Below are 10,462 nucleotides of genomic sequence, written 5' to 3' on the forward strand. Positions count from 1 at the left end.
GGTTTGCTGCATCACCACTGCACACAAAAACTGAGCATCCACGTGGCTTTACAGGAGGCCAGGCAGGGCTGCTGCTTTGGTGCTCAGCATGAGAGGAGAGAAGGCCTGCAGTCTCCATCCTCAGCAAGGGCTGGGAGAGGTAAAGGTAGGACTCCGGGAGAGCGAAGGCCTGTCGCATTTGATACTGGGGTGCCATCTCAGTTTTCAGGCCGAGGGAGCCCCTAATGGCTGGGAGAACAGAGCTGCAAGTGCAGTTGTGAAAGACATGGGAGTCTTCCGTCCCTTTCTCCCATCAGCCTTAGAAGGTTTTTGCCCCACCAATTCTTATTCTTACAGGATACACTGGTACCTCAGGTTACATAAGCTTCAGGCTACAGATTCTGCTAACCCAGAAATAGTACCTCGGGTTAAGAACTTTGCTTCAGGATGAGAACAGAAATCGTGCTCCGGCGGCTAAAGTGGTGCTTCAGGTTAAGAAGAGTTTCAGGTTAAGTACGGACCTCTGGAACGAATTAAGTTCGTAACCCAAGGTACCACTGTATGGGAGTCATAATGTTAACTTTGGGTCCTCCCAAGTTTTATATCTGAGGACAAAGCAGCAGAAGTCTCTGTGTTAATTTAATGGCTCTAGCCAAGTCTGCTTTTCTATACAGTACTTGCCTCCCAACCACCCTACCTTTGATCAGCATTGCTGTGGCAGGCGTCTGGTGAGCTATAAATACAAGTGAAACTCAAAAAATTAGAATATTGTGGAAAAGTTCATTTATTTCAGTAATTCAACTTAAAAGGTGAAACTAATATATGAGATAGACTCATGACATGCAAAGCGAGATATGTCCAAGCCTTTATTTGTTACAATTGTGATGTACAGTGGTGCCTCGCAAGACAAAATTAATTCGTTCCGCAAGTCTCTTCGTCTTGCGGTTTTTTCGTCTTGCGATGCACGGTTTCCCATAGGAATGCATTGAAAATCAATTAATGCGTTCCTAGGGAAACCGCCTTCAGACCAGGTCCAGGACCTCTTCTGAAGGCGGGCGGGGGGCCAAAGTCTTTGCTCCCCCCCCCGCCTGCCTTCAAAAGGTGTCCCCGCTGTGGCGGGAGGTGTCCCCTGCCCCCCCGCCCGGCTTCGGAGCACCGGGAGAAGCCATCTCCCTGCAGCCCCTTGCTGCAAAAGACGTCGGGGGAAGCGGGGAAGCGAAGCACTTCGCTTCCCGCTTCCCCCGGACGTCTTTTGCAGCAAGGGGCTGCAGGGAGATCGCTATCTCCCCCCAGCCCCTTGCTTCAGAAGAGGTCCGGGGAAAGCGGGAAGCGAAGCGCTTCGCTTCCCCGCTTCCCCCGACGTCTTTTGCAGCAAGGGGCTGCAGGGAGATCGCTATCTCCCCCCAGCCCCTTGCTTCAAAAGAGAAGACCCGCTGTCCCCGGGGCAAGCTTCGTTTTGCGAAGCAAGCCCATAGGGAAATTCGTCTTGCGAGGCAACTCGAAAACGAAAAAAACTTTCGTTTTGCGAGTTTTTCGTCTCGCGAGGCGTTCGTCTTGCAGGGTACCACTGTACGCCATAAACATCACAATTATAACAAATAAAGGCTTGACATATCTCGCTTTGCATGTCATGAGTCTATCTCATATTAGTTTCACCTTTTAAGTTGAATTACTGAAATAAATGAACTTTTCCACAATATTCTAATTTTTTGAGTTTCACCTGTAAAAGGCTTCACTGTACAGCTTAAGAAGAAGAAGAGTTTGGATTTGATATCCCGCTTTATCACTACCCTAAGGAGTCTCCAAGCGGCTGACATTCTCCTTTCCCTTCCTCCCCCACAACAAACACTCTGTGAGGTGAGTGGGGCTGAGAGACTTCCAAGAAGTGTGACTGGCCCAAGGTCACCCAGCAGCTGCATGTGGAGGAGCGGGGAGGCAAACCCAGTTCCCCAGATTACGAATCTACCGCTCTTAACCACTACACCACGCTGGCTCTCAAGTCCAGGTGTATGCCCCTCCACTATACAAATGGAGGATTGAGCAGATGAGACCAATGGGTCCAATGGTAAAAAAGGTGCCGTACACGGAAGTGAGCCCATTAGGAAAAGGAAAAGCATTAAAGGAAATATGTGTGGTGAAAGAAAATTTTATTACAGTCATTGTATTAGAAGACTCAACTTCTAAGGTTATCTAGCAATAACAATGTAACATTCAGTCCTGCAGGAGCCAAAGTATCAAGTTAAATTAACACATACACTGCATGTACCGTTCTCGGAAATAAAAAATAACTGAATGCAGGAGATAAACACATGTAATAAAAATTTAAAATCTGCTGCTCAATGGATTTACTCAGGGGGTAACAGAAAGATACTTTCTCTCCTTTTCTTCCTCTTCTTCCTTTTTTCTTATTTCTCTCCCCTAGATTATTTTGGCTTTTATTGTATTTTATGTTGAAAACATTTAATAAAAATTGATGATAAAAAGGGAACTTGCTAGACATGTAGTGAATTAGTTTACATCTGTCCAAGAAACAGAACTGCACAACTTAAAACACCTTTTTTCATAGAAAAAAAATTAAGTGCATTTAAAAAGCCAAAAAGAAACAAACTCCAGAAAAAGCCCCATCATCCAATGATCCATTCATTTATTTCACCTTAAGTTAAAGGCAGTCTAAGTACAGATGCTGTACATTAAATATATGTGAAATATGGAACAAGTTCTCCTAGGTGTGTTTGTGTGTTTCCAAGTGCAATCCATCTCTGACGTTTCTTGCATTGATGGTTAGATGTAAAGTGAGCCATCAGCAGGGCCCACATAGCCAACGCCTATGAGCAGTACATCTATGAGAGTCCAGATTCCCAGGCCTCCAAAGCTGAAAAGTTTGCCCAGACCTTCTCTCCACTGGCCCAAGTAGAAACGATCAGCTCCAAAACCGCCAAGTGTGATGCTGCAAATACAACACAATTATGTCTGAGAAGCCGTCCAAATCCAGACATCCATTTCTGATGCCAGCAGCAAAGCATTTAAATTATTTGTACCTGACAAATAGCATAATGAAGTTGATTAACACTGACTTTAAAAATCATCTACTTTAAATGAGCCTACTAGTGATATGATTTTTTTAAAGAAAACTTTGCACTTATTTTTACAGTTTAACACAAAATACTGGTAGAATCCCATTCTGCTTTCAAGACACAGGACAGGCAGCATGCTTCAGAACTGCCTGAAGACAAAATAAAGTAACCAGGCTCCCTTGACCAGCTTAACCAAACATCCAGTCCAAAAAAGAAAGTATTTTATTTAGAAAGCAGGTAATCCTATTCCTACCTTAAAGCCAAGGCAGTTGACCATTTATAGCCTCCTGTCCAGTTGCAATAAAGCATCTTGGGGAAAGTACGATTACCTTAAAATAAACAGACATCGAAATCATAAAGCCAAGACCACAAACAGGAATAGTGCTGCAGTGTGTGCTTTGAAATTATCTTAATTGATCTTATTGCAAAACCTGTGACAAATACTTTACAGCCCTGATTTAAGAGTGATATAGGCTCATCTGTTATCAGTGTTGCATCTTTCCCCTTTTTATTCATTAGTATTATTTTTTGCATTTCTCCCAAGTCTGGTATTTTTGCCCCCAAAACATCTGTTAGAATTTTATAGAATTCTTCAGGGACACCATCTTACTCAGGCATTGCTTACCCAGACAATGAATATGATCCCGCACCGTGCAATTGGCACTATATCGTTCTCGTGGACAAGAGACCGTTTTGCAGTTTGTAGGATTGGAACAGACATAATCTGATGGAGGGAGCTGCCAGCAAAGCTGGCAAGTCATGTTGATTGTGAAAGTTTCTGGGCGATTGTTTTTCTCATCCTGCATGAGAATCAGAAATCTTAACTCACCCTTCCAGAAATAATACACAGGTTAACCAGAGAGCACTTACTGGAGTGTGACAGAATCACCAAATACACTTGATTTTTTGGAAGCTGAGCGCACCTAAGTTCTAGATACTTTTATTAAATTAAGCAAGCACAAAGTCAAACACATGAGCTGTTATGTGCCAAAAGAGAAAAGTCCTGTGGGAATATACTGAAGCATAAGCTTTCCTGGATTAGACTTCAACAGGTGCATGAAGGTTCACCCTCAGCTGGTGTAGCTGCATGCATTATTTGAGGAAACTGATTGTCTAGACTCATTCCAATCTGGGTTAGTGACTGACTCTACCTTGGGTGCCCTAATGAGGGAAGGACCTGGCTGCTTCTGCTAGATCTCCCACCTGCTTCTGATATAAGGGAGCATGGCATCTGCCTATACTCTCTGAAAGAAACGAGTATCAGGGGCATTGCTCTGGTCTCCTCTTCAGGGACAGTTCCAGCAGACGGCATTTAATAGTGTTTCTCAGCCCCTAGGCTCTTTAGCTGTGAGGTGCCACAGTGCACTATGTAGTCCCCAATGCTATTTAACATCTATATGAAGCCATTAGGAGATATGGAGCAAGGTGTCATCAGTACACTGATAAACCCAGCTCTCTTTCGCCGTAACATCTGAATCAGCAGAGGCTGTGCAAGCCCTGGGTCAGTGCCTGGGTGCAGTGGTGGGCTGGATAGCAGCCAACAGACTGAGTCTGAATCTTGACAAGACCAATGCACAATTTGTAAACACTTATTGATTCCGTGTAATTGGTCAATTGCCTGCTTTGGGTAGAGAATGTACTTCCTCTGAAGGAGTGGGCTTGTTGTCCGGGGGTCTCCTGGATCCATCTGTCACTAAGGTGACCTTAGTGGCTAGGAGTGCCTTCTAACAACTTTGGCCATTTCTAGACTGTGGCAGCTGGACCATCGTAGGTCATGCACCAAGGACTTCCCAATTGGTTTAGACCGGGGTGGCCAACTCTCAAGAGGCTGCAATCTACTTTCAGAATTAAAAACTACCCCCGTTTTTTTGAAGTTCAGCTCAAAGTTGTTGAGCTATTTTTAGGGAGGAAAGCCCTGTTTTGGGGCTGGGGTTAAAGGCAGGGGATAAAGGGGTAAAGTCACTCACAAAAAGATCGCTATGGATGAAAACAGCAGCACAGAGGAAGCTCCGTCTTCCCTTCCAGAGATCAAACAACAATAGAGGGCGGGGCAAGGCAGGAGTCAGTTTTAGTAACGCTAAGGAAAGGGAGCCAGAGATCTACCAAAACCTCACTGGGATCTACCAGCAGATCGCGATTGACCGATTTACATCCCTGGTTGAGACCATCTATATCATCTTTTCAGCACTTGTTAACAACCTTCTCCTGCTTTCAACAAAACCTTGAAGTAGAGATTATTATTCCAGGCTTTATCAGCACTGGATCAGAAACTGCATTTGTTTTGATTGCTGGTGCTTTTACTGTTTATCACTTTGGGAAGAGTCTGTAAAACAGGATATGTCTTTTGGGGGGGAAATAATCTATAAATGCACATATGAAATGTTATAAGGGGTCATAGCAGCCAAACCCTACTGCTAACCACAAGCTGAGGTCTCTGTAATTAAAGTACAGAATTGAATCTTCCCCCTATCAGATAGAAAGCAAATGTCTAGGCCCAACAGAATATCCCTTTCATCTATATCCAGCATCTCCTGAATAAGGTATCTATTCAATTACATATTTTACAAAATAATTATTCTCCTTCAAACAAGTAAGGTGTAGTATTTCCACAAGATTCATGTTCATATTACAAATGAACAAGCATTCTACTTACAACACAGTGGACCTGGGATCTGGCTTTACATTCAAAAACAGCAGTTTTGCCATAGATACAGGAGCAATTTGTTTCACAGTCCATACATCCTGGAGGCAGTCGGCTGCACAGTCCATTACTAGGGCATTGGGTCATATACGATGGGGTCGCTGTGGCTTCTGAAGAATTAAAATCTGGTGAGAACAAAAGTTTCAGTATTCCCTAGAAAAAAGCTAGGGAACAAAACATCTGAAATTCCTAGGTTGCTGAACACGAATGCCTAAGCAACTACTTTTTCCTAACCTGCTCAATTTACATTTCACCTATTTTAGTAATGTGCAGCCTATGCATGTTTACCCAGGAGTAAGATCCACTATAAGGCCCAAAGAATTTAATGGGTCTCCCTTATATGTAAGTTATTTTTAGGATTAGGAAGATATGACTGTCTTAAACTGAGCCAGAACTTTAGACCATCTAGCTCAGTATTGTCTACACTACAATGCCCTGTGGCCTTTTAAATATGGTTGGAATCCAATCCTGATTAGTCCCAACCAGCAAGCCTAATGGTCAGGGTTGCTGAGAGCTGTACCCCAGCAATATCTGGAGGGTCTACAGTGACAGGTGTCTTTCCCAGCCTTGCATGAAGAAGAGGAGGAGTTTGGATTTGATATCCCGCCTTTCACTCCCTTTAAGGTGTCTCAAAGTGGCTAACATTCTCCTTTCCCTTCCTCCCCCACAACAAACACTCTGTGAGGTGAGTGGGGCTGAGAGACTTCAAAGAAGTGTGATGGCCCAAGGTCACCCAGCAGCTGCATGTGGAGGAGCGGAGATGCAAACCCGGTTCCCCAGATTACGAGTCCACCGCTTCTAACCACTACACCACACTGGCTCTCTGATGGGCACAGAACTGGGGACCTTTTGCATAACTCCAGCATTTTTCACAATTCAGATACATTTCTATGGGGAAAGTTATGGGTCACATTCAAATGAAAAGGCAAGTGACTGACTCACCAGCTATATAGAATTAAGTATATTAATACTCAAACAAACAAAAAAGTCAGGTAAGCATTGAGAAATATTACAGGATTATCATTTTGAAACACGAAGCGTATTTAAGTACCATAGCTACTACACAAATAGGAGCTGCTCCATGGAGAGGGATGGACTCACACAAGGGAAAGTGAAAAGAGAAAGTACTCTGGCATTTATCAATGCCATATGGTAATAGTATTTGTAATCACATGCATGAGTATTTATTCAGACCTGCTCACAATAATTCATGCTGGTTCCTTTGCTCAATTGGTGGCAACACCTTTCAGTTTCATTAGTGTTCTTTGGCTCTTAGTAGGAGATAATCAACAGCTTCTTTATCTGCAGGGTACAATTGTTTTGTTTCCAAATGAAAGACCTCCTTCATTTTTAAGTTCAATAAAATTATTTTTGTTTCCTTGAGCCACTCACTGGGCTTTATCCACAGAAAAAGCTTTTGCTTCTAGTGTTAGAAATGCCTCCGAGTAAGTGCTTTTGGGAAACAACAACAGGAGTGGTTCCTGCCCTCCTGGTGGGCGTCCCAGAGGCATCTGGTTGGTCACTGCGGGAAACAGCATGCTGGACGAGATGAACTCTTGATCAGATCCAGCAGGGCTCTTCTTATGTATTTGTTTCCTGTACAGGGGACCAAACAGTCCATTTCCCTCCCATTAAGGGCCACATTATATAGTATGCACAAGTGGAACACGCCCATGTGGAACAGATTGTTGGTGGCAGCTTGGGGCAGTGTTCACAAGAGAGACTCTGAGTTGCAAAATACTATGATCTTAAGGATCAAGATATAACAGAATGGTGTGTCTTCTCTCATTAGCAAATGTAAAGCCCTAATTTCCTAGCTATTTCTTACATTTGAGAATTTGTTTTTAGAAATTAGGGTTGTTGTTTTTAACATGGAGAAAGTGGGATGGAGAGTCCTTCAGAAATAAGCTGTTCTGTAGGCAAATATATCTCACAAACTTCTACAAGACATACATTTTCATTCTAAGAAGTACAAGACGGAATGGAAAAAAAATACGTACCTGATACTTTTGACACTGGAATGTGTGTGCTTGTAGGTACTATTGCAACCTTTGCCAGCTGAGCTTGTGGATGAGAGTGTTCTAAGCTCAGTGATCCTGGGGGTGAGGTGGGGGGAAAGAAACACAAAATACTAACAGGATTCAAAGCATGTTTAGTTACAAATTGGAAGCAACAGTGTGGTCCAGAGCATCAGGCTTGGGTTCAAATCCCTTGTGTGTTCAAAAGAAAGTGGTGCTGGTAAGATAAAGTGGCTTGAATTGCTCAGTACACTCCTCCTCTAGAGGCTAGTTGCCAACGCTGTACTGAGTGACTTTCTCTGCCCAGGGAACTATTACTCTGTAATAGTGCTGTCCCTCAGAATGTATTTCTCATCTTCCTCACCCTAACCCAGGACCTCCAGTCCAAGGAGTAGTACTGTGATCTTTCCACACTTATTTCAATTTGCATTTTAAAAGTGTGGGTAGTTCAGACCCATGAGCCGGTAAGCATCACTACTTTGAATTAAGGTGCTGAATTGCGAAGAAGAGAGAGAAGAAACACTGCCTGGTATTTGCACCTTTGACAACAGGTGTCTCAGATCTTTCAAGGCCTCTTAATGATGCACAGCACAACACCTGAGACGCTTGTCTATGCTGGACATTACTTGTTTAAAAAAGTCCTACAGTAGCAAGACTGGATAAGATCTTGTGGCGTTCCTCAGACCTTGTGGGGGGGCCGGACTATATTTTGGGCAAAAATAATAATGAACAAATTCCTATGCCCTACGGATAACCCAGAGATGCATTTTAAATAAATGCACACATTCTACTCATGTAAAAACACGCTGATTCCTGGACCATCCGCAGGTCGGACTGACAAGGCAACTGGGTCGCATCTGGCCCCCGGGCCTTAGGTTGCCTACCCCTGTCCTAAAGCAACACTGCCAATCACAGCAAAGGATAGCAGTGAGAAGCCCCAAATATAATATAATAGGTTTGCAGTTCCTCATAACCAGATTCGGGAATAGCATAAGAAGAGCCCTGACGGATCACAAGAAAGACCCATCTGCTCCAGCACCCTGTTCTTGGAGTGGTGCACCAGATGCCTATGGGAAGCCTGGAAACAGGATCCGAGCACAGCATTCTCCCCAACCGCAGTTCCCAGCAACGGGTATTCAGAGGCATGCCCTTTAATCTAGCATTGCAAATTAGCCCCTCACTCCCTGCACGCAATTCCTGGTCACCTATGGCGACCAGGTCATACTGAAACACAAGAAAGGCTGTGTCTGCCCCCTATCCTGAAGTAACAAAACCCAGGTGTATATTAACAAAATAAAAACATTACTCCCCGCCCCCCTACTTCATTTCGCTCTCCTTTCTTGGTTGTTTCTCCGCCCCACTCCCACCACCCCAACGCCAGTTTCTATAGTGTAAGCCTGTTGGGGCAGAGACCTGTTTTCCTAAGGTTTCGAGAGAATGACACAGCACCAGGCCCCGGGGAAGCGAGGCAAGGCTGGCGGGACAGGCTTCTGGGCAAACGCCAGCGCCGCAGAGCCCGGGAACATTCCCCGGGGCCAGGGAGCCTCCCGGCAGAGGCCCGGCCGCCCCCTGAGCGCGTGCAGAGTGCAAGGGCCCCAGCGCCTCTTCGGCGTCAATTGGTGGGTCTACGAAGCGGCCCGGCCTGCCACTCACCGCGCCCGGAGAGGACGTAGAGCTGCGAGAGGAAGAGGGCGACGCGGCACAGCCTCTCCAGCGCCCGCAGCGCCGCCGCCACCGCCGCCGCCATCTTGGCCTCATCCGGGGACTCCGCTCGGCTCCGCCCCCGCCGGCACGTCCCGCCCCGCCGCGCTCTACGCAGGCGCGAACCCCGAGAGCCCGCGGGGCAGGCCGGCCGTGCTCTCTGCTGCCGCCACGAGGCCGGGAGCAGCGTGGCCCGTCTTAGCAGCAGGCGCCAGAGGGCGAGACTCCAAGGACTGGAGAGCTGGAAGAGACCCCGGGGTCATCTAGTCCGACCCCATGCAATGCCCAACGTGGGGCTCCAACCCATGACTCCGAGACTGAGAGATGCTCTACACACCCAGATGATCATTTGCTTCCATTTATAGCCCTCCTGCCCTCTAAGGAGCAGGGGAGAAGTCCCTTAAAAACCTCCTGTCTGCGTCTCAAAGGCAGGAGAAGGAAAGGACTAATCAACGGAATGATGGCGCCTGGCGAGGAGGCTTCCTGAGGAGCCACCCGCTTCCTCCTCGTCGTCCTGCAGGGGAGGGCAGGCAGGAAGCCCGCCGAGGAGGCGCCGGGAGGCAACAGGGACTGGGGGGAATGGAAGGGGGCTCTGGCACAGGCCGGGCTGCTGCTCCCTTAGTCTGTGGAGAACATCATGGAGGGAGGGAGAGACCAGCCTAGCCCCATCCGTGGTAGAAGAAGCAAGCCGCCAATTAATTGCAGCATCAAGGGGAGACTGGCCCGGCCAGAACTGGACATAAATATCCCCTTATAGCTCCCCACTGTGTTTTTTTTTTAAAAAAATAATAATATTTATTGAGATTTTACAAACATTAAAAAGTTTCAAAGTTTAGACTTAACAAATAAGAATAACCTTAAAAAAGAAAAAAAGAACTACAAAAGTACAAAAACAGAACACATGAAAAAATACAAAATAGAAAAGAGTTAACAAAAAGAAAAAAAAGAAAAGAAAAAGATCAATAATTTCATATCTTATACTTCATTTA

At 45.6% G+C, this 10,462-nt stretch overlaps 1 protein-coding gene across 2 annotated transcripts; it reads right to left on the reverse strand.

Moving 5' to 3' along the window:
• Positions 1 to 2,109: 2,109 nt before the first annotated feature.
• TM2D3 (TM2 domain containing 3) lies at positions 2,110 to 9,563 on the reverse strand. Of its 2 annotated transcripts, none has more exons than XM_082198150.1 (6): positions 9,426 to 9,563; positions 7,755 to 7,850; positions 5,707 to 5,864; positions 3,679 to 3,853; positions 3,307 to 3,382; positions 2,110 to 2,926 (listed from the first exon to the last, which is right to left on the reverse strand). In XM_082198150.1, the coding sequence occupies exons 1-6, from the start codon at positions 9,517 to 9,519 to the stop codon at positions 2,761 to 2,763; spliced, it is 765 nt and encodes a 254-aa protein (XP_082054276.1). In that variant the 5' UTR covers positions 9,520 to 9,563; the 3' UTR covers positions 2,110 to 2,760. The 2 variants fall into 2 exon arrangements, with proteins under 2 accessions (XP_082054276.1, XP_082054275.1); XM_082198149.1 differs by having other exon boundaries at positions 5,707 to 5,879.
• Between the last annotated feature and the right edge of the window lie 899 nt (positions 9,564 to 10,462).

Source organism: Podarcis vaucheri, assembly GCF_965113315.1.
Source record: "Podarcis vaucheri genome assembly, chromosome: 14".
In the NCBI taxonomy this organism is placed as follows: domain Eukaryota; kingdom Metazoa; phylum Chordata; class Lepidosauria; order Squamata; family Lacertidae; genus Podarcis; species Podarcis vaucheri.